The 25,488-nt window shown below is 38.3% G+C and overlaps 2 protein-coding genes across 2 annotated transcripts; one reads left to right on the top strand and one right to left on the bottom strand.

Moving 5' to 3' along the window:
- Nucleotides 1-2,913: 2,913 nt before the first annotated feature.
- On the bottom strand, nucleotides 2,914-3,973 carry LOC100372156 (BTB/POZ domain-containing protein KCTD6-like). Its single transcript, XM_002733081.4, has one exon. The coding sequence runs from the start codon at nucleotides 3,951-3,953 to the stop codon at nucleotides 3,258-3,260; it is 696 nt and encodes a 231-aa protein (XP_002733127.4). The 5' UTR covers nucleotides 3,954-3,973; the 3' UTR covers nucleotides 2,914-3,257.
- Nucleotides 3,974-17,025: 13,052 nt separating this feature from the next.
- LOC102801696 (uncharacterized) lies at nucleotides 17,026-23,149 on the top strand. Its single transcript, XM_006824172.3, has one exon. It carries the CDS (start codon nucleotides 17,169-17,171, stop codon nucleotides 19,149-19,151), a length of 1,983 nt encoding a protein of 660 aa, XP_006824235.1. The 5' UTR covers nucleotides 17,026-17,168; the 3' UTR covers nucleotides 19,152-23,149.
- Nucleotides 23,150-25,488: the final 2,339 nt, after the last annotated feature.

The following is a 25,488-nucleotide window of genomic DNA, read 5'->3' as shown; positions in this document are numbered from 1 at the left end:
GCAACTCGGTTGCATTTCGCTCGAGCCATGTACAACCGTGGCTGATTTTTGGTGTCGTGTCATCCATCCGAATACCCATGTCTCATGTTACGCCCATGGATTTTGAGAATGTTATTATTTTTACCATTACGTCATCGGATGTACTAATTTATAATATTCTGAGAGCCTCGCATGAATATATCCAGGGACCATGTCTTTTTGTGAAACATTCTTTGATCTGGTTTCTCAAATGTCCCAACGCCCACATAATATATTACGTCTCGTACCATCTAGGTGATATTTGTAACTATCTCGACAGCTCTGTATTCGCTGTGATTAAAGCGCGGTAGTCGTCGCGCTGCGCATGTGCGAGATATATGGGTCTCATATAAACAAATATGGCGACTTTGACTGTTGCGTAGATCAACGAGTACGAAATCCAAGCTTTAATTAAGCAATTTTCATGTTATTAGAAGGTATCGAAGGAGTCTCCGGCGGTAATCAGTGCAAGTCGCGCCCAGGTCAAACCTCATACTTGTGATTTCCATTTGAAGAGCGCATTGGATTGTGGGAAAATCAATGTTTATCAACACGCGACTACCGCGCTTTAAGTCTTGAAAGCGACATGAAATCTTCTGGCAAATAAAATGAAACTACCCAATGTCTAGAAATTCCAACAAATCTCGCCACAACGATCGATAAAATAGTTCCCACAAGCTTCTTTCATACCATTTGGGTGGCAAGAGGTACCACTGTTAATAATAGTCAGTACTACCTGCCTATCGGGATAAATAAGAATCAGCTCAAATTATTAATATATTTCCCTATTTTCACCATAACACAAAATTGCACTAAAGATACACAGTTGTGAACCGCGGCTTCCGTGAAATGACGAACATACAAACTCTGATCTGATCTCCTACCTTATATTAGGCTGAACATCAAATGGTCCGTCGCCCCCTTCCTGGGTGAGTGTACCACAGACTCAATGGGCAGGCCAATTCCACTGGCCGAGATTCATTCACTGACGAATGCGACTTTGGGGGAACCTTGGTTAAGGTCCGCAGGTGCTTGTGTTCGACCGGGCCTGGTTGACACCAGGATAGCGCATTACAAATTGCCATTTGACAGAGAGATGGCCACACAGCCCTGTCATGTAGTCCCAGACATGAATATGACTTCTGTGGCAAAATGCACTATGTGTCGTCACTAGCACCTGCAATTTGCACATACAGAAAAAAAGTCAGGAGAAACAACAGTGACACTCAATGTCCGGAACTGTCGCCTGGCACACACACACACACACACACACAAAAAAAACTCTGATCTTGACCTTTGGCCGGACAATACACACCGACTCTTTAACGTCTAATTAGCTCATTGGCTACTAGTATATTCTTTCAAAACTACCTCTAAAAGATTAAAGAACTATTTGAGGGCCAGGCAATATCAAATTACCTACGACTTGTGTTCCAATGGTGCTAGCCTAAACTTGACTAAGATATGCAGTAATAGAGAAGGAATGTCTTGCTTTTATTTGGGGTTTGAGGAAATTCCAACAGTTTCTCCGCATCACTGAGTTCCTGGTCAAAACAGATTACCCCCTTTTTATTTATAAACACTGCTGGGATTTGGGATGGGTTTATTCCACATTATAGATAGACGTTTTGACACATTTGCACATCGTAACTCCACTTCTTACATAAGAGTTGGGTGTAAAGGCCAGGCTTTTGCATGCAAATACACATAGACAGACAAGTGTGAGAAATTATGTTATTAGTGACATGTTAGACTATAACTCAAGCTCTGCCACACATTTTTTTCCTGTCTTTAATGCTAATTGTAAACCAGTCACACTTGTATTCATATACAGCCCTTTTTAGTAAAAATGTTATTTTCGACTTCTTGATAACTAGCAGCCCAATGGCTTTGATACTTTGTATGTAGGTACCATGGTCGAACCTCCATGAGATTATAATTACATAATGGCAACAACCATATAAACTACAATGGATCTGATATGGCAAGAGCATTGTGGGAACAATCACATGGCAAATAGTTTATATATTGTAACGCAGAAGATTGTCAACTTTGTTATTGGTGAATATACTCCACAAAATGAGCTGAGCGACCTTCAGGTGGCTTTACTTTTATTCAAATCATGCTGTATCATCAAGTCGTAACGAAGTACCTCAGTAATCAGATACATAAACAAAGAAGACATCAAATTTATGTGAGTGAAACATCGATACTTTGCATAAAAGAAAAATCTCAGTTAGTGGGCTTATCGAAATCCTCCCAAAAAATGATTAGTATAAACGTCACTGAATTGAACGTTACATTGGAACGTAAAACAAAATTGCAGAGAAGAACGGTTTATGAAAATAGTGCTCAGCTTCAGTTCTTTAAAAGTAAAGAGTTATGAAATTAAGATTAATGAAACGTCAAAACAATTGTATTTTCAACTGAAGATAGCGCCATTACCGGTGAAATGTCAACTTCCTGGGTATAATTGTGAATTACTAATACATACAATTATTTCTAAGCTTTAGTTTAGTCTATTGTTTTGTTTGTGTTTTTCTTGACCATTGATTTATTGTATGTTTTTTTTTCATTCATGCTAAATTTTGTGTCAAATAAAATATCTATCTATCTATCTATCTATCTATCTATCTATCTATCTACAATTGTTTAAAGCGGGGGAGTCGTCACCTGTGCATGCGTCAGGTGGCCATATCGTGTCATTGTTTACAAACAAGCGCCTACCTACGAGCCTTTGCGTTTTTAGCGTGTGTTGTTATCGTCGATTGGGACTCAATTCCCGTGCGTGCGCAAGTGACGACCCTCCCGCTTTAACATACACGTCAGATACGCCCCTCTAATTAAACATCAAACGCACACTTGTCACTAGACTGGCACAGTCAAATGGAGGTGTTAGCGAGAAATCACCCCGACTGGTTTATTCTGCAGGAAATTCATTGTTATTAAATATTCATGATGCACATATTATAATGAGGTGGGCGCGGAAATACGGGCATAATGAGGTCAACATGGTCAAGGTCACACTGCAGACCCAACATGGCACACGTTGAAATTCGAGTTTGACGTAGTCATCGTTTCTAATCCATCACAATGTGTAAAAAAGTAACTCGTACTAGTCGTAGAATTAAAAAAAAAATCGGCTGCTTCAATCAGCCGACGTCTTCTCGGTCAGAGGTCAGTTGAAGAGACGTTGTGATTGGCTTAGATGATTGTCAATTAGAACATCATTAACATAATTACCCGTTGAAAGATCGACTGAAAGTCCACGTTCTTTGTTTTAGTTCTTTTGATCCATGTGCCATGGTACCGACGAGACGAAAACCAATCCGACTCAGGTCTTTGAAAATGTCAAGATGATTGACTGGCATTTCGTTGGTGTTTTGGGACAGATAATCAGAAGAGCATGTAAATCCACTTGATTGCCAATCAATGATGTTAAACACATGCTGTTCTTGCTCATAAATATGGCGGATAGAAGGTAGAGATTTCAAGATATCGTCGCATGCATAAATAGTTAGAGACGGGCTGCTCTCATGCTGTAACTCAACCTCAATAAATTCTTCAACCAATGACGAATTTTCATCAGAATGCTTTTCCATCATTTCAGCCATGCATTCTGTGAGCTCGGCAACCTGATAAAAATCAGCTTCCACGGAGAGAGCGGTAAATTCTTTAAAATCTTCTGGCAGAATAATCGATCCATTGCGTAGAAATTCCAGGATGTATTTGAACATATCGCCATTACGATCGATAAAATAGTTTCCTTGAGCGTCTTTTAGACTCGGCATTCGACCGCTGAACATCGCACCAAGCATCGTGTCCGGATATCTCGTCAGAGTCGATCTGGTCGTGCTGTACAACTTTCCACCAACGTTTAGATTGACTATTTCGTCGTCTGGTACCGATAAACGCATTCGGTTCGTATACATCATTGCTCTGAGAAGTGTGTCAACGTGAGCAAGACAACCGACAAGAGCGAGACAGTCAGTAGTACTTGGAAATCTTAGTGCAGAAATTGATACATTCAACTTCGAACACTTCCGGGTGAAGCGCCCTCTATGGCAAACATAACCAGCTGAAAGGTCGTTCGAGGTGTGTGGCTGTGGGAATTCGGTTCGAATAAATCGCCACGTTTATTAAATCTCCACAGAACATACAGCAGACTCAAGTGATCGAGTTCAAAAGAAAGTCGCTGAACATTTCAATCAGTAATTACAGCAGTAGTACAAACTTCAGTATTAAACTGTGAGTGCCCTTGATGAGGGGCAAATAGGTGAATAACTTGAAAAACTATGAACTAAATTCAAATGTGGACTCCATTGATGACCGCCATATCCATCGAGAGTAGGAATCATGGGTAACACTGCATAATAATTAGCATGTTTGAGGTCGATTCCATTGCTCATAGGGGGTAACTCTTAATATAAGAAAACATGTAAACGATATGACAGTAAAATAATAGGGTCATTTCTTCAGTTAATAGGGAAATATGAATAAACTAGAATAATCTAAACTGTTTATAAAGATAACACTAGATAAATCTATCTAAATGTAGAAATGTATTGATACATATTCTTATGCATTTAACTAGCTAACAAACACACATGTTGACCTGTGCCCCGACAAGGTGCGAGTCCGATTCGTACTATGAACCGATCGGCAATTATCACGAACAACTTTAAACAATTTCTGCGTGGTTTTAGTGAAAAACAGACAGTGTCGAAATGGTGGTCTAACACATGAATTTGAGTTGCACTGATTCTGTCCCCTATCTCGTCTATAAATACTCACAATATTCAACAGTTGCTTCTCTTCATTGAAGCAAATCTACAAGTTAATAGCAGCGACCATTTATATAATTACCAAAGAACATGGCAATATGTAAATATGCCACCGATTTGCGTTATATGTTGTAACTAACAAGTTTTTGTTTTTGAGGGAGCATTATTATTGTACCATGGCTATCTTTGGTAATTGGCAAATATATATTTCCGTGCTTATATTCCGTATGACATGATCATAGTCCCGACAATTCCAAAAAACAGTTATTGGGAAACCAGAATTGTCATTGCATATTACAGAGTATGACACGGTGGGAGTGTGTACAAATCCTCAGCAGTCGCTGGCTTGTTAGCTGTTGTATATATCTGGTAGCGTCGGTTATGTGTTGGCTCCGAATACGAAGGCAACGTTCAGCACCATCAATGTGGTGAAACCTCATTGACGCTGCTGAACGTGACGATGCATGTAACTTAAATTTCAATTGACCTTACTGTGATGACGCATGCGTTGTGGAATACAGGGAAAAGGGCCAGAGGCATGCGCACTGCGTACACAATTTGCAAATAACCTTTAACGATGTTATGACGTAGACATATCTCATGAATATTATTTGAAAGTGAAATTATTAATAGAAAGCATTTAGTATGAAACGTATATTCGGTATTGCCCCTCACTCTGTCTATTGTGGTTATTTGAAGACTGTAAACGCTTTCAATTATACTAAATTGGTCACCAAATTTAAGAACTGTTTTCTCGTTTTACAATACAATCTAAATGAGCTACGGCAAGCCGAAATAAATCTCGATTGTATACAGCGCCACCAGTGGCTGTTCCCGGCTCCATGCGTATAGTCTCTTAGTGGATACGAAACGTAAATCATTCGCGCATATGTTTTACATGTCTCGACCCCCCCCCCCCCGCAACCATCACGCGAACATGATTTCATTAGTACACAAACTTTATCATCAATATGAGCAACTGGGTTATCCGCAGTGTTCTATTATTTTAGCTCCTCAATATTTGTGGGTATTTTTCCACACCACGCGATATCGTTTGAGCCCGTGTTATTTAACACAACTCTGAATCCAGAAATGAGCTCATTTCTTCCTCAACATTGGGAGTGTAGTTCACTTTCTAGAAAACACTCATCGAGTCGGTGGAATGGCATCTTGTTTGCTTTCGAACGTTCTGTGACAACACTTTCGGGCGATTCGATTCCATTGCAAAATATGAATAGTTCAGTTATGCGTATTCAAGATTTTGTTGTACTCGATATATTGCCACAAATCATAACATTTTTAACAATCGCTAATTTTAATGTTCTGAGTCAACCTAATTCGGCAAACCCTAGATGATCAAGAGATTCACTGCTAATCCGGACGTCCGGAGATTTTCACCGGTAAAAACAGAGGCAGAAAACTCCCTGGAAACATTAACTGTACTTTAGACTAGAAGTTGAGATTACCTTGAACAGTGCAATACGACTATTCCTACACGTGCAACACATACATATTTGGTTATTAAGAGGACTTCTTCAAAGTTGAGTTTGTGCTGTTGCTTGGAACTGATGCAAGAGAATGACGCACGTCTCGCGCATACAAGACATGACAACATGCTTTTTGAAAACGTTCTAATGTGGGATTACCATCTGACCAATAGGTGTTCGTCATGTGACCAACAACTTTTTGTCCAATGTCGTAGGTAATGGCCTACGCACAATAATATGCATTGTTAACAACCATCTTCCCGAATAACTCAGATTTTGAGCAATTGTATGGCAGAAAAATACACATCACATGTATCACAGGATTCTACAGGTAAACAAAACAAAACAAAGGAAAAACAAGAAAAACCTATTTGAAGAAATCAGAAAAATATATGTAAAACACACAAATAAATGTACATATAAAATATACAAAAGTTGTGCCTGGGAGACAAGATATACTGAAATAGTAAATAAACTAGATGTCTATACAAGTACAATAACAATATTCAAAACAAATACACATATTTATAAATAAAATAGGATTTTTCAATGTAGAAGGAATAATACTCAAACCACTCCTATAACAAAATAAAAAGTAGTATAATAATCTGGACTAAAATATTAGGATAAAATAATGAATAAAACTTGACTGATTTATAAAAAAAATGTAGCAGAATCGTTTTCAGAAAATGAAGCAAAAAATCATAAAAATTTACTCGAGTCCTAAATGGATTATAAATGACCAGATGTCATTCCAAACAGCTCTTTATAAAACAAGATTTGGTTATTTGGTGTTCGGCCGCCCTCTACGAATACCAGATACAATGTTCACATACGAGAAGTCTTTACAGTGGAACATAAACGGGCATGAAATCGTGAAGGGGAAGCGCAATTGTACTTCGTCGGTGGAGGCGCTGTTACATATTTCTCACAACTCTCATGAACGCAGCCAGTGAAAGGGCTTTCTCTATTTATTCAATACGTGTCAAATCGGTTGAGATATCAAATAAGATATAATGGCCCAGTACCCATTCCGACTAATATCTATTTACCCGTGGAAACCAGGGCATGTAACTGGTACATTCTTTCACAAATCTTTCAAAGCAGAATGTATCACCGATCTAACGCATTCGCCCTTGGTTTTACCATATTTGGTTTCAGCTAGGTACCGGTGCATGATGTTGCCGATTTTTTTAGCTAGATGCATCGATCTTGACTGTACAGAATGTCGCAGATATGTTGTGCGGCTGGCCTTTTCAAAATATCGTTCATAAAACTGGCCTTCGAACACGGGAAATAATTTGAGCTGAAATCTAACGCATGCTGGTGCGAAAAAATTGTGAGCGCGATCGAATGTGAGAACTAAAGCGATAGCTGAGTCCAACTTGGTGACGTTACAGTTGTATGCTATAATTTGAATGAGTCTGTAGCAAGAGTCTTGGTTGATTTTTCCTAAGACAAAATTGTTGGTGCTTTACTTGGTTCAGAATCATCTGGTCGGAATTCCATCAGTTCCCGGATGTTGAAGGATCGTAACTTTGGCGGCAGTTGGGAGCCTTCGGCTGCCATCTTCTTCAGCATGAGTGATTTAAGGTCTGGTATCGCTCAGGTGTATTGTGTTATGTCGATACAACTTATGTTCAGTAAATCAGATGGAATGTATACGACTGGACTAACTAACGCAACAACCTCACATCCATCATGATATCTCGTTGCAGTTAGGCAGTCAGTCGTTTGGTTGGCTGGTTAACCTGTCGGTTGGTCGGTCGGTCAGTTACACTTAACCATACAGATTGGTTAACGTAATGTGGTCATTGCCTCGTAGACCACATTAAGTCAGCCAGTAGCAATTTCACACAAGAGAAATTCGGAAGTTGGTCACAGATTACCCACAATAATGGGTGAACCTGGTCTAGTCAGTCCGTAGCAAGCCACCCATGAGAATGGGTAAAGGCGTCCCCATTTCGATGGTTAACCCCAATTGATTTCACTTCATCGTGGGATACCCATTGTCACACGCAACGTAATATTACCGTAATTGGTATAGTACAGGTGTGATGGTTCAAATACCAAAATGGCAACAGTAACAGAAAGACTTCCCTGGCGGCGATGATAACATACAAACACGGAGCCAACAGATGAGGTTTCAACTGGTACTGGTATTATTATACTCTGCAAACATCAAGTACAATAACGCGATAAAGCTCCACTACTCCAATAACTAGATACTTAAACTCCAATACAATTCAACGAGATCTCCGATCTGAGCTCAGTGCTGAACAACTCCCCTATATATACCCCCCACTGTCTATAAACAGACCATTACATCAGCATACATAATGAGTCTGGAACTTACTACAAATTTCTAGAATGTTCCATTACCTTATATTGCCTCCTACAGTGTTCTATTACCTATTCAACCATTTTCTTAAAAAATATAGAATATTCCACCCAGACACAGTACGGTTCTAGAACATTCTCAGTGACACGGAAGTGGTAAATAAGTCGTATGCGACATGCCTCCCCTCTCAAGAATATTATAACATATAATATTACATGACTAGCAACGACGTCAATGATACAAATATGATAACAATTTCAAATAAAACAACAATACAATATATCAAATCGAACTGAATAAAGCTCTGAGTACATAAATTCGAAAATCACATACAGTAGAATATAATAATATAATATAAACCAAGTCAATTGGTATTGGTTATCCTTTGTTTGGTTTGCAAGGATTTTCATATGTAACCATGGCCTTGATAACTCAGGGGATTGCATCTAATTTCTACTAGTTCTTAACAAGGGTGAACTGCGAACACATTTGTTCGAGTTGCATTCTTCATTGTATTTGCCTGTTGTCTGCACAATCAATACATGATTAATAGGGAAATTATGGTTACTTCAGAAAGTGTGCCCGCTGCTGCTTGAGTTAAGTGTCCGTGCACTTATTTGGGAATGGGGTACATGAGTTCTGTGCTCAGACTGTAAATATACACATTTCTTTGTTTTCTGATTTTTCACACAATCCTTTATCAGACATGTTGGGTTCTAACTTAAGTTAGTGAATGTTTGAAAAACCTTATTCACTGACCCCTGTTTGTTTAAATAAAGGAAACTAAATTGGGATTATACTGCTTGAAATGACCCACATCACCATATGTATAACGTTCCCTTTTAAAACGAGAAGGGCATTGGAGATGTTTGGGTATTTGTTTGGTATTATAAATTTTCCCCTTCTAATCACTCCTCCCATCCTGTCTGGAAACTGACATCCTCTTACTTGGCTGTTCCCTGAAATCTAGAAGATATTGGCGGTCTCTGCGATCATCCTCTTTGATGTGAAGTTTCCTATATTTACCATACTCATCATATCACCCGCCCTATCATTGACGAAGTCGCGTTGTTTGTCAAGGTTGTCATATCAAGTCGCTGCGATATCAGCAGAACCGTGAACTTGAACTTGAACTTCCATGAACTTGTTGGAAAAAGAAGAAATCTATTTCCCAGCATATTATTACTTGTCATTTTTCTAAAGAAGACTCCTAGTTGAAAAAAAGATTGCAGTGCGTTGATCTACTCGGAGTAAATGTAATAATACATCATAAATGCACCCATTAATCTTTTTGCAATTTAATATGCTGTGAAAACATTTAAAATATTAAACCCTTTTAAAAAGGGTAAACAATTTAATACATTGTATCAAATTCCCAAGTTACGATGCTCGCGACGCCAAGTAAAGTGATGGTTGAATTTATAGCTGAGTTTACATTATTGTTATATATGCTACAGGCTTGATTAAGTTTGTAACAAGAGACCAAGTATTAAGACGACGTTCGTGGTGCTTTAGTTGGTTCAGAATAATCAGGTCATTTACGTCACATTCAAAAACTTTCAGTTGTTTACTTCAAACGCAGAAGCACTATCAGCCTATTATTCATCTTTGTGAAGCAAAGCCTAAAGCTGAAAAAAAAGATAAATATTATTAGGGAAAATGACAGATGTATGATGATACATGTTATCGCCGGTATTGAACGCAGAAGCGCCATAGGCCGTTGTTCGGTGACGTCGCATGTTCACATTTATGCAAACCAGCATGTGACTGTCTGATAACGATTGTTGCTTTATTATTAGCACTAGTTCGCGAGCTATTGTGACCACGTTGCTAATACTATAAGTTGTTACGAGAATACCTCAAAGTATGCACGAAGTAGTATCGACTGACGCGCAGCGGAGGTCGATGCGCGGCATACTGTCTGAGTGCATACTTTGAGGTATTCTCGTAATAGTCTTATTATTATACATCTTTTTCTTCCAAGGATACACCATGGGAATGCCGAAATCCAAAATTTTTAGAACAGAATCAGCGAACTTCTTTGAGTTGAATCCGGTCAAACTCTGATGGCAGCCGTGTTTGTTTTTATTATTAGAGGACGCATACGCGCGTAATCATTCCATATTTGGAATTCGCATTTCCTTATATGGTAGGATGAAAATACCCCGTAAAATATCGCAAAATTACGGCACGCTGTAACTTATGACGTTACGGTGGCAGATGTATAAAAAAAAATGTTTTATTAACAGGGACGTATACCTGTTACGAGTATTTTGAGTAGCGCCCACTTTGTACTGTCTGAGTGCATACTTTGAAGTATCCTCGTAATAACCGTATTATTATACATATTATTTTCTTTCCAAGAATACACCATGGGAGTGCCGAAATCCAAAATGTTTAGAACAGAATCAACAGGGACGTATTCCGAGTATTTTAAATAGCGCCCACTTTGTTGATATAAAACACCTACATTTATATTCGACGAATAAGACAATGCTTGCTGTATAACGCGGTGATATAATTAATATTCATATCAATGCACTATATTTGTATGAAGCAATGCATTGTTGTCTTTTAGTCTTTTGCATGTTTGGGCAAAGCTCTTCTAAAATGAAATGTCGACTCTTTGAACGTGAACTATAGTCCACTTGAATGATCCAGAAAAGCGCTACGCACGGATTTTTTTTTTATGAATCAATGGTTGCGATATTGATCGGTTTCAATGTGTCTCCGAGAGCTGTTTACATGACGCATCTCAGTAATATACTACATATGCATGTTTTGCGATCGATCGCCAATTTTGAAAATATGCAAAATTATCATTCAGGTAAAAAAATCCATTACATAACTAATGATAAACAAATATTACTCTAGTAGTATCAATAGAGCGATTTAAACAAAGCCCTACAAAACCCTAAAATATTAGATAAAGGGTTACTATAAATTACTTATGATGCTTTTAAAAATACTCCCGTGATTCTATTTTTCATAGAATATATTAGTCGACTATGAATATTAAAACCATGTAATATATAAATCTAAACGCGTTTATTTAGTAACTTACTTTACCTTGAATATACAAATCGAGAGTGTGCTAGAACTAAGTATTTTGAACAATAATATATTCTGTGTATCCGCTGTTCGATTACATCAGAAAGTGTAATGCATATCCGCATTTGAAATGATCAACTTCCATTATTTCTGAATTTTGCGGTGTTTCAAATCTAACATTTACCCGACAAGTGTATAAATACATATAAAGTACAAATAGCTACGAACGAGGGTGAACAAAGAAATCTGTGACGACGTACTCGGACGTGCATATCAGGTGATACTGAATCTCACTAATTCTATAAAGGCACAATACACTGTATGGTGTATAAACCACGACAACTTAAGGGGCGGCAGTCGTCGTGCCGCCCCCTGTTCGATATGGGACTCGTAGCGACGTATACAACGCGTGTAAAATACATTGTTTATTTACATGAAATTCGAACACGCGCTGCGCGACGACCACCGCGCTTTAAACCGACAACTGTATTCCTCACTCCCGGCAGAAACTCAGTGTGACAGTTCGTGGAAAAGCGTAGCTAATCATTATTGTACGAACAGATAAAAAGAGATCAACGTTCTGAGAAAGAAGTTTCACAGTACGAGTCGATCACATGGCCGTTAGCATTTATAACATCATCAATACAGTAAATCGAATACATCAATCACATGACTTTTGAACATCTGCGATTGACACATATGGTGTTTCTCAAAACGAAAAGCATATTGTTTTGCTGGGAAGAGTCAGACAGCCATCACATAAGTAGAGGTGTGTATTGTGCTTTAACTGACAATATATCATGGCATGAATCAGTAGAATTTTAGACTTATAAATAAATATAGTATATATAACCAACTTATCAACATGTATGAAAGACCGGTTGACAAAAGTCATTAAAACCAAAAGAAATAGTAAACATGCTTAAGAGTACTATAATTATTTGCCCTTTCGGATCGAGTGGTTATATCATGCTCCGTTTACCTAATTAGGCTCTACTTTCACTGTGAGATGTTACCAATAACAGCAGATTTAAGATTGCATATTTTGTAAATATTTAAAAATGTTCTATTTGAGGGACTGAGAATTTTGTTTGCCGTGTACGAAATGAAAACTTTCGATGGAAATGCAAATTTTAAACAGATGGTTTAATGTGGTTTATGTGGGAGAACAAGAGCTAGTTTTATTTAACCGTCTGAGGTCCAAAGATTTGATGCTTTTTTTTTTTAGCTTTCCTGATATGTCTCGAGTTGATATCAGCACGTCTCATGTGCTGAAGCCTGGACAAACATTTTTAGTAGCCGATATTTTTATTCAATATGAACCATTTTATAACTGGGATGATTTGTTTATGTAATTTATAGAACTGCCTGATCATGATAAAAAACTAGCACGAATGTTAAAACTAATGTATTTATGTTATGAAAAATGTGCATTAGTTTTTCCTCATTTAGCCCTTGAGGTCAAGTGGGCCAAAGACTCATATATTCGAAGAAAGGGGAATTTATGATATGATCTTACCCGACCACGTGGTTACCTTAAAGTTCACTAGGAAAATCTGAAAACACATTTTCATAACATATATGAATTAAAGGGTGACAGTCGTCGTGCCGCGTCCTGTTCGATATGGGACTCATAGCGACGTATACAACGCGTGTAAAATACATTGTTTATTTACATGAAATTCGGACACGCGCTGCGCGACGACCACCGCGCTTTAATCTTAACATTTATGATACTATACCATGACCTGGCATCTCTATGCAAGCTAATACCCTTGAATTACATAATGAATGTCTAGTATAAAATTGACCCAAAATGAATATTAATGTAATTAATTAAACGTCTCTTAAAAAGGCTGCTGCACATAAAGCCTTTCTGATCTCAGCTCCAGACATATCGGAGAAGCTAAAAATAACATAAAATCGTTTGGCCTTAGACAGGTGAATAAAATCACCTAGACCTCATGCCGTCACTGTGGCCAACAAGGTAATAGCAGAGAAAAATCCCATCCAATCCGCGGTTAAACGTGATGCACGTCCCACTCTATCGGATTTGTTGGCGGTATTACGTCATTTTTATAAATGGCCGCCGTGTTTAGGGAGGAATTAACGGAATCTATAGATACTATTCTACAACAATTTTTATCCCATGGACGGACGACACACTTCAGTCACGGTGGCGTAACAGTTTGTGTAGATTACGGTTGGACAGCGGGAAATATCCGGGTGTCATAACGGACGAGTCGTTGCATTGGGGCTATCATGGTGACCGCCTGTGTACCGAAGGTCTAGTCAAAAATCGGAATACATTGCAATGAGAAAAAACATAAACTACGTTTCTTGAATATATACAATAGCTTTAACACGCTCTAATCTTGTTAATAAACAACTCGGAAACATTAAAACTCGACACATAACCCGGGCAGTACACATTATTCTTGGCGACAAGCAGGGAACGCCAACAAATGCAATGTTCAACCAACTGAATTTGTTTCTCATTTCCCAAATAAAATGCAATTACATCAAGCAAGTATCACGTGGACAGCCATGCATAGACTATAACATCAATTTTTGTAACCAGTAATCATACTCACAATTATAATACAAGGATCTCTCGTAATATGTGTTCTGTCAAACCTAACACAAAATATATGCAGTATAGTTTTCAAGTATACCGGAGCGTACTTGAATCGTGAACTCGTAAGCTTCCTATTCAACTTGAAGAGTGCTCAAGACATCCAGTGTTTAACCACAAGTTATCAAAATTCTGTTTCTTATTTAGTCATATATTTTTCAAAGTGTATTACATCTTATACATTTTTCAATCTTAGTATTTTTATCAATGCATTTTATTGTATGAATTTGTGCATTTTGAATGTGTGTATTTTACTGTATGTGTTTGTAATTTTCACATATGTGTTATTTTTGTCTCCGTCCTCTCTTAAATAAGTACGTGTACTTAAGAGGCTGAAATGAAATGCACAACAGCATTAATGAAATCTATGTTATTCAAAGAGACGACCGTGTTTGATTGTGTAGTCGCTGAATATAACATATCTTTTTTATAGTCGAACAACCACAGTACTGATTTATATGGAATCTGTGAATATATATTCAATTAGACAGACGCATTCACAGGTGAGACAGGTGTATAATATGCCGCACACTCGGTTGGATACTGAGCATATCACCATGGCAACTCCATAATGTGCGTATTTAGGTTATTAGGGCCCTTTGCCAAGTATGTGTATCTGAAGGTATACATGCACCAGTATAACTGTAACTGATGATGTTAAATCTTAAACATAACCTTAGATTATTTGTTTTAGCCGATTTATATTGCCCGACCTTTACTCTGGTTCGCATTTGGTACCACGAATTCCATTTTGGCTTACTATTAAATTTAAAAAAATACAAACAGAATTTTAATAAACGCAGTTCCTGACCCCTTAAGTTGGGCGACTGAATAGATTTAAAAAAAAAACTGTACAGCAAAGAAGTCAGCTCCACGTTCTGACACACGGCGTAAATGGCAGTAAGGTGCACCTATATTTATTGTAGTCGTGAGCCGGTACGTCTATTCAAAGATTAACACATCTATATTTAGTACGCATGTATATTCACCAAAACACATAGCTTATAGAGTCTGATATAATTAGCAATGTAATGTTTTTTTTATTAATTTTACATATACATATATATTAATATTGTTATACGACTAGTTCGTTGTAGTTATATAAGTTTCTTTGTATTTGAAATCGCTCGGTTATTAACAATGAGAACAACATCTCGTCATGTAAGACCTCTGACGCATACAGCGCTACGGACCGTGAATAATCAAATGTATCGCTTCTGTAACTGTGATATAGTCGATCCCAATAGAGCCAGGCAACCATCTGTTTCGTATACAGATGTTTCGTTTTCTTGCGGGACAGAGGTGAAGGGGAAGGGGATTTGCATATACCTGTGTGTATTGTCGTAATAACTTATTAAAAATAGTAATCGACGAATTTATTGAACGAATCAGCACAGAATCAGAGAACGAATACGTCATCCAATCATGTACGCGTGCGTAGTAACGTCACGACAGTAAGCAGTGTGATTAAGATATTTACGTTATGCTTAGTTAATTTCTTTGAATGTTGATGTCGAAATTTTAAAATACTCGACCAACATCTGTGAGCCATGCCAAAATATGCGTATTTTATCATCGTGCGACTTTTTCTGGAAATGTGCATATGACATTTTGGCGGGAAAACTATGTCGGTGAAATGATTTACGTTTCGCTACATATCAGGACTTGTGACATACACTAAGAAACGTTTCCGGCAACGCGGAAAAAATACATTGCCATAGCAACGGTAGGTTAATCAATGTGCTCTCAGAAGATATTTAAAAAAAAGAACTGCAGCCCATGGCACCAATCCGTATTTGCATTTGACTCTCCGGGGCATAGTAGCTTTCAAAATGCATGTCGTCTGCCGAGGACGCTGCTCAAGCAATCAGTCTGAATCTGTTTTGACAATGAGTTAGTTTCTGTATTTATATTGAATTCTGAAAACGCCCGCAGAAAATGTTGACGATAGACGCGCATATTCGGAATAGCTACTACAAAAATTAGATTTTTTTATTTCTATTTTTTTTTGTTTTCTGTCGCAGTCTTATAACAGGAATTGAACTGACTTGTCTGAAATGGATGAACTAAATAATTAAACTATTTTAATAATTTACGTTATCGTGTCTTGATTACTGCGTGACCGTGTTCTGTTTTTCACGGTTTATTACATTTGAGTCATATTAAATTGCTACCCTGTGGCAGCACACCATTTCGTGCGCTGATGCGTTATACGGCTTATGTTTATGGTCGCACAGACAAGACGACGTTTTTTCGGATTTTTGAGCGACGCAAACAGAAAATATCTGATATTCAATATATGAACCGCCGACTTTTGAAAACGTGTCTCCTTATTCTACAAGCGAGGTCATGCGGTCGTTCAATATGATAAAAGAGTCACCATTGTTGAAGGTCTTTGATCACGTGATTTTTACGGCAGGTACATAGTATGCCGTGGTAGCTGTTGGGCAATAAAAGCAGCATTCTCAAGAATGTGAACACTAAACTCGTTAAAATGTTTGATTAAAAGCCACAAAAATACACTGAAATTTAAATATAACTAATTTAATAGCTATATTTATAATAACCAATCACATAAGCATATTTAGCAGGCAATGTCATGTGATATGAAAAATTTGAATTTTGTTGGTGGCTCATATGATTGTTGGCTTACTGGTGTTGAAGTTATTTTTGCCGACTAGCTTTGCATTATTCTGAAGTGAAAGCGCATTCAGGTGAGACGTTGTGTTGTCATACTTAACAGACTAAACGGGAAGCCATATTGTAAACGTCGTCAAAATCGGAAATTTTGTTGACTCACAACCGTCTTAGTTGGTTCCGCAAGCATCCTGGGTATACATGACGAGGGCAAGATGAACATGTACGCCAAATACGTTTTCTTGGTGTTATTTTCGCTGGCTTTGTGGCTCACACAGGTTGTCGGTTGTCATCCGTCGTGTACGTGCGATGAAACTACAGTGGTTTGCACCAACGCTGGGCCGATCTCTGTCTCGACGGATATACCAAAAGAAACGGAATCACTGACGCTGGTAGGGAACACGAGTTTAGTGAATGGTACGTTTTCTAATTTCACCTCTTTGACTTCTCTTAAATTGGACAACACCACGATGCTTGTTGACGGCGACACGTTCACCGGATTACTCAGCTTAGTGAAGCTGGTGATCGTAAACAACAACAACAATGGTTTGTTTTTATCTGAGTACAATGTTTTCGTTGATCTTATAAGTCTTGAGGAATTGACACTTGGCAATTGCGGCCTGACAACTATAAGCAACGGGACGTTCTCGGGTCTGATAAACCTCCGAATGCTAGATCTATGTGACAACCAATTGACACAGTTTCCAAAGGGGTCCCTCGACGGACTACAATCGCTTAAGTCGCTTAAAGTGTCTAGCAATTTATTCACGGAGATGCCTTCATCTGAGCTTTTTGTTTCGACTCCTCTTAAATCTCTCTTTTTGGACGGTAATCCGATTTTGTCCCTGGAGAACGGGCAATTTTACAACTTCAGCCACCTGGAAGATTTAAGCCTTAAAAATGTAGTAGCTGTCAAAAACTTAACTGATCATATATTTGACGGAATCGCTGATACGCTGAGGTCACTTGATCTGTCCTCAAATGAATTGTCAAGTACGCCCTCAAGCGTTAGAATGTTGCGTCAGCTCAAGCGCTTGGATATACAGTCGAACAAGATTGTGCAACTTGATGTTGACGTGTACAGTGAATTGAGAGGTTTAAACATTTTGAACTTGAATGAAAATCAACTGGAAAATATTCCAGGGGACATTCTATCGAATTTTGATAACTTGACCCAGCTGTATTTGGGATATAACAACATAACACACATTCCTAAAGACGGTTTCGGTTCTGGTAGCAAGCTTCAGCGACTGTACTTGAACAATAACAACATGGAGACTATCGATGCTAACGCATTTCGTGGATTTTCAGATCTAACCTTCATCGATCTGACATTTAATGCTTTAAGTAGTCTGCCCGATAACGTATTCGCAGATGCACCAAATGACGCCATCGTGAATTTAGATCATAATCCTTGGCATTGTGATTGTAATCTTTTCTGGTTGGCTGAGTGGTACACAAATCACATCTATGATTCGTATCCAAAATGTCAAACGCCTTCTGAATTAATCGATGTCAATCTCAACAAATTGACCGAAAAAATAGTCTGTGCGGCGCCCAAAGTGAGAAACGACACGAATACTACAATTACGGCGACTGTAGGTACGAACCAAACTATAAAATGCGAATCCGATGGGACACCAGCACCGCTCGTAGTTTGGCATACCCCTAATGGAAGCGTGATTTCCCCGGAAATGATCAGCACTGGTGCGATAGATGGTAAATATTCAATGGTGTCTCTATCTCTGATTGTCCATGCAGTTGCAGTCACCGATGCCGGTAACTACACGTGTTTTGTTTGGAATATTTTGGGAAACTCCTCCCGTACGGTGAGCCTTGTTGTCACGCCACCAACGATGCGTCCGATGACGTCTCGTCCACAATTAACAAGTGTCATCCCGGCACAGTCGACAATCAGTCGCGTTACTATGGTGACCAACCCGCCTTCACCGACAGCCAACCATACGACCGCGGGGGTCGAACCAAAAGTACGACACATGGAGAGGACGGGATTGTCAGACACGGAAGTTGGCATGATAGCGTTCGCCGCGTGTTTTATCGTGACAGTCGGCGCCGCCTCATTCGCACACTGGTTTTGCAAGAAAAGAGATGCAGATTACGATGAAGAAGAAGAAACGATTGCGTTTGAAAACAGGATGTTTGCCTCGTTTGAAGAAAGTGACGTGGAGCTCGTTTAGAACGTTTAAAAGGTACATTGTCATCGAGCTACTTCAACGGAGTACCTATATGAGCGCGGTCCCTCTATCATAGAGGGACTATGCTATGATATACGTTCTGCAAGATTACGCCTATATTAGTGCCTAGGATGCACACGCTGTGAGACTAAATGTTGAACAGGTACTGTATGGGAAAAATATATTGCACGTTCGGCTGCACAAATTAAATACATTTATTAAAAACTTGCTACCTTCCCTGTTGCTGAGAAGAAACGGCCACTCCAATGTGATACTGTATGCGCAAATAAAGCAGACAGCTTTTAAATAAATTCTTAGCTCGATCGAAAAAGGTTTTGGTGCGTGGGGTATTCGATAGTACGTTATCATCTTCGTGTAGGCTCGTTCTAGACTCGGATCGTTCTCGACGCGCACGCGTACGTGCCGGTGCTCTCTCATACCAAAATTCATCCGTAAATTCATTGACACTGAAACCCTCAACTAATTTATGTATAATATGAACACGTGAAATCAAGCCCCATAAGAAAAAGGCATTTGATTCGTCTCTATAACAATTATAACAGAATTTGAATATGTGAGATGTTATTTAATTTGTTCTATTGTGCACATGTCACCCAATCTTGCTGACTGTCGCACATGCATCGTATCCAAAGCTTATCTTCGTCGGAGTACACCATGAGAATACGAATACCGGGAGTTAATTTCAATTTCATTCAGTTCTACAACCGGCATTATAAAGGCAAACAGCATGGGACATTTATGAAATACAAAACAAATGAAAATATTTATCACCGCAAATCAAGAATTATGTTAGTGGACGTGTAGCCGTTGGTCACAGTAGAAAAAATATCTCAAAACACGCAGTTGTTATTGGCGGGAAACTCAGAAAGAAAAAGAAAACGATATCGATTCCGTAAACGCCATTTCCACCGATCTTCTACGTCACAGAAGCACTCTATCGTGGGCGGGTGCGACTTACTATATGACAAGTGTACTTAGGCGCTTTGGGATAACTCGGAGGTGAAACGGGATTTGAAAATGTCTAAATATATCTTTACAAAGACTGATATGACAGATAATATAAACATCCCATCAAACATAAACATTCAGTTTTTGACGTCGCCAAATATTAACTCGAAAATATATTTAATGGTATTTTCTTTTGAATGATTTATAAAATATATAACAGATTATTTAATTGATTGACTGAATAGGGTATTAACACTTAGTAATTATAAGTTTCGTTTTGTTTTACCAAACAACAGAATTGTTTCTGACGTAATCAGCAGACGATTACTGCGCTGTTCAACCATTGGCCGAATAATTGCATAATAGACACACACTAATACATAAATTACAATATTCATTGAAATTGTATCATGAATATTCAGCATAACTTTAGTAACAACCCTTGCATTTAAAAACGATGAAATTAAAATAGCACACTCATCACAAATCCCACCTTGATCAATCTATTTTTAATGATTTGATTGGCAACTTTAATTTACCCCTTTGAACTGTGCCGTAATATACTAGTAATATTTTTTAGGAAAACTACATTTTTCAAAAGTTAATTTTCAATATATCTAAATCAGGACATAATATCTTATTAGCTACAGTTAAAATAATTGAAAATTATATTTAAAAAAAACATTATGCTAGTTGAATTTGTGATTTGACAGATACCTCAGTGGAACTGGGGACGCATTGAAGGTAGATATTAAGGGGGAGGGGTTTAGAAAAAGGAGCCGCCCAGGTCTAATTCTCCAAACGTAATTTTGTTGGCCATTCGTGAATAAAGTCAAATATGTGCAACACGCACCGTGTTTTTCTATTTTAGGAAGTGTATATGCCTGCGTACATATTATTAATTAAATTCTTTATGCCCAAATATGGCATTTTTACATACGCGTTATTTGTATTCAATATCAAATATATATTACATTATAATAATTTTGTTAAAAAAAACAAAATGTTGCTGTTTTGTTACTAAATATGCATATCAGAAATTTTGTTACATTTTCGTACTTTTGTTATTAATTTATACATGTATAAAAATACTTAAAGTTAGTTTTTTTCACTTCACTTTATTTGTGGAAGCGTCATTTTCGTACGTTTATATTGTATTATATTCTTCTGTATTTTAAGTCACTTTGACATAATTTAGAGAACTTTTCATATATTTAGGAGAAAACGCGAATAAACTATGCAGGTTTACGTTGTCGTACACAGCCGAACGGTAAATGTTAAGTTGCACTTTTGTTTCATTTTTCGCAACGTAAATTTTGCCCAAATGCGCACATATTATGCCATTAATCTATATATCTCTGTAATTTCAACAAGCAGTGGGCGTGAAATGATGAATGTATATTTAGTGATTTTACATAAGCCTGATACTCTTTGTATATTTTACCATTTACCGAATTTTACACGATTACATTGTTTTTACGTGTGCTTACGTTCCAGTCGTATCATCTTAAAGGGCAGTAGTCGTCGCGCTACGCATGCGCGAGATATATGAGTCTCATATAAACAAAGACGGCGACTTTAGCTGTTGCGCGGATCAACGACTACACACTGAGACGTTTCCAAACTGTAATTAACCATTCTTTCAGGTGACAGGAAGTATCAATAATGTAAATTAGAAGAGCGTATTGCATTGTGGGAAAATCAATGTTTATCAACACAAATGTAGCACATGCGCAGCGCGACGACCACCGCCTTTTAAACGACAGTAGAAAATGACAGCGATTTGCTATTCATAATCACGTGATTTGTTTCAAACATCATGTGAGGGATATGCAAATTGTGTGATCCTTCACCTGGGGCCTATGAATCATCTGCATGTAAATTGATCATTGCATCGTTCAGAGTTTAAGTTAGAAACTTGGTAAATTCCATTTAGATTTAACATCCCCTGAATATTTGTAATAAACGTCACATCTGTGGTTCACGTCATTTGGGAAATAATATTCAGAACATAATGACGCCGTATCACTGTTTTTCAAGATATCGGAAGGCTATTTACCACCTGCATATTTTACTGTCGCATCACAGTGTATACGATTACAGAATATTGGTTTCCATGGAAACGTGCCTATTGACGTCATTTTATTACATTTTTGCCATACAAAATATCAAACATGACAGTTTCAAGGGCTGAGCAATTATTTCTTCTGGAAAAGTGTAACTGAAGCCCCGTATACAAACTATGCATACAAATGAATACACGAAAGAAATTAGGCGTGACCCACCCTAAATCTTCCCGAGAAAATTAAATTTTACCCACTGATCGATATATGTTCCCAAAATTGTAATCCCTGGTATTCCCCAACTTACAGTGAAAATGGCTTAAGTCAAATATAATAGCCACACCCTAGCTTAAAGCTGTTGTTATTTTACAGCGGTCTTAAATCGCATGAGGAACTGAACTGTAAAATGCTTTTACAACCTTAGATATTTGTTTATTACAGAGATGTCATGAATCGTGACTCGTGGTTTTGAGAGTTTAAACGTAGTTGTTTGTCTGAATACCCATTACTTTACTTTACACGATTACATATAATTCTTATAAGTGAGGAGACTTGACATTTTTGTATTATTCATTATTTTTATAATATCGTAATTTACATGTCATTTACTATAATTTATATCGTGCTTATTTTTCAGATCGTTTATGTGAATTTAATTGTAATTAATATGTATAAGTAGATTAGATTGTACAATGTTTTTATGGGAGCCTCGTTGTCGTACATATCGACTCGCGCAGTGAACATTCATGTGCACGTGACACTAGCATATATCTGGCTATGGCGATTATAAACTCCGATCACATATACTCTGTGTCTCGGCTGAGCATTAGTCATCACTTGCCACAGTACAGTATGCAAGTTTTTGTCTGATTCTACCTTAACAATGACTACTAGTATATAACGACCGCGAGACTCCCGTAATGACGTGGCGATCTTGAATAAAAACACCCTTTTTGGGAGTTTATATTATTTTGATATGTTTGCTGGATTCTTCTTACACTTATGTGGAAAAACTGCATGAATGTGTTGTTATAAATATGTTCTGTGTACCACAGCTTATTCAATACTTTGTTATTCAGGGGACAGGCATCCTGTCAGAGTCGGCCATGGTACTACATGAACAATTCCATTTATTACAATTTCTCCTTATTTAAAACGGTAAAGTGGGTAGTAGCCTGCGCCTGTTTAAATGATTTTGTTTTGAAAATAAATCTCGCCAAAAACAATGAGGTGTGATTTATTGTAAAATAAAAACGTGTTGGCAGTACACATGGCAATAACTGTTCGAAGCAATTGTGAAAATACTAGCGCACATGTGCTTCAGAATTTTCTGTAATAAAACGTAAATCGTCGAACGATGTGTGGGATGACGAATGATGGGTGGGGGCGGGATGCCGAACGATGGATGGGGATGGGATGACGAACGATGGGTAGTTTGCGTGAAGACGAGGTGGGGTGCATGGTTGGGGGTGTGTGATGACGAACGATGGGTGGGGTGCGGAATGATGGATGGGGTGCCAAACGATGGGTAGGGTGCCGGGATGACGAATGACGGATTATGGTGCGGGATGACGAACGATGGGTAGGGTGGCAAACGATGGGTAGGGTGCGGGATGACGAACGATGGGTAGGGTGTGGGATGACGAACGATGGGTAGGGTGCGGCATGACGAACGATAGGTTGGGTGCTGGAAGACTAACGATAGAAAGGGCAAGGGATAACAAAGGATCGGTAGAGCACGGGATGACGAACGATGGGGGAGTGATGATGAATGATGGACGGGAATGGGATGACAAATGATGGGTAGGGTGCGGGATGACGAGCCGCGGCGATGGGTGGGTAGTGGGAGGATAGCGATGGATGGGTGCGGAATGACGAACAATGGGCGGGGTGTCAGATGACGAACAACTGGTGGAGTACGGCATGACGAACGATGGGTAGGACGCGTGATGACGAACGATGGGCGGGGCGTGTAATGACGAACGATGAGTGGGTGCGTAATGATGAGCGAAGGGTAGGGTGCGACATGACTAACAATGGGTAGGGTGTGGGATGACGAGCGATGGGTTGAGTTTGGGGGTGACGAACGATGGATTAGGGTGCGGGGTGACGAACGATGGGTGAAGTGCGGGATGACAGCGACTGGTTGGTGCACGGTGACGGCGAACTATGGGCTGGGTGCTGGATGAAAAAAAAATCTACGCAATTACACTGGGACAGTGTCTGGCAAGTCTCGCACACATTTGATAAAGGAAAACAAAAAAACATTCTGGAAACACTAATCTATTTCACAAGGGAAAAATAGACATTTTGTTATATATTTATAAATTTATAATGAATGTCAAAACTGTTTTTATGGCATATTACACAGGAGAGAATCCCGACATCAACGATGGCAAATCTTATCATTTGTGTTCTTGCTGATTTAATAAAAATGTCAAGGCCATTATCCAACGAGGCATGAAACATGACATTAAAACACACAAGTATATAAAATAGTATGAAAACACGAATCCTTTCACAAAATATACGCCGTATAAATATTGAATGATAAGTATACACAAATATCAATATCAGATTTTTTAAAGAAAATCAATGTTAGTTTCGGGAATATGTCCACCGGAAAAATAGTATAAAAAACACGAATCCTTTCACGAAATATACGCCGTATAAATATTGAATAATAAGTATACACAAATATCAATATTACATTTTTATAAAAAAATCAATGTTAGTTTCGGGATTATGTCCACCGGGTATGTCTGAACAGACATTACCGATACACGTTTTATAACCCATCACATAAATGCACAACTAGCTGATATTAAAGTGTTTCTTAGTTGCAATGAAATACTGGCCTGTCTGACCTGCTTTGAAGACACTCTATACGTAAAGCAAAACTGAGTAATTAAATCTGGCGGGAGCGCGACATATTCTGGTTAGTTTATCGGAACCGGGTTAATGTCTGTATTGGTTACTTACATACAGTGAATTATACAGTTATCAGAATGGTTTGTTGTCAGTAATTTGACCTTCGCCAGAATTAAATGACTAATCCATAGATTTTTACGTATTTCGCTGTATTATCGAGTACGGTTGGAGAAAAACAACTGTCATTCACATTCGTTACCATGGCAACGGGTGCATTTCCCATATCCTTGAAACATTGCACTGACAGGGGATGAACGTTGGATATGTGCTAATCTGTAGTAGAAGTCGATTCTTGATCTAGCACGTTGTCAGATGTGAATGAAATTTGTCGTGTGTACACTCCACGTTGGCGCTAATAAACATCTTAAATTTTCATT

Source organism: Saccoglossus kowalevskii, chromosome 22 (genome assembly GCF_978046115.1).
Source record: "Saccoglossus kowalevskii chromosome 22, keSacKowa6.1, whole genome shotgun sequence".
NCBI lineage: Eukaryota > Metazoa > Hemichordata > Enteropneusta > Harrimaniidae > Saccoglossus > Saccoglossus kowalevskii.
The sequence above is the reverse complement of the archived record's forward strand: the minus strand, read 5'-3'. Positions and strand labels throughout refer to the sequence as shown.

Coding starts and splice junctions, on each gene's coding strand:
- LOC100372156 (XM_002733081.4), bottom strand. CDS start 3,953: ATGATGTATACGAACCGAATGCGTTTATCGGTACCAGACGACGAAATA.
- LOC102801696 (XM_006824172.3), top strand. CDS start 17,169: ATGAACATGTACGCCAAATACGTTTTCTTGGTGTTATTTTCGCTGGCT.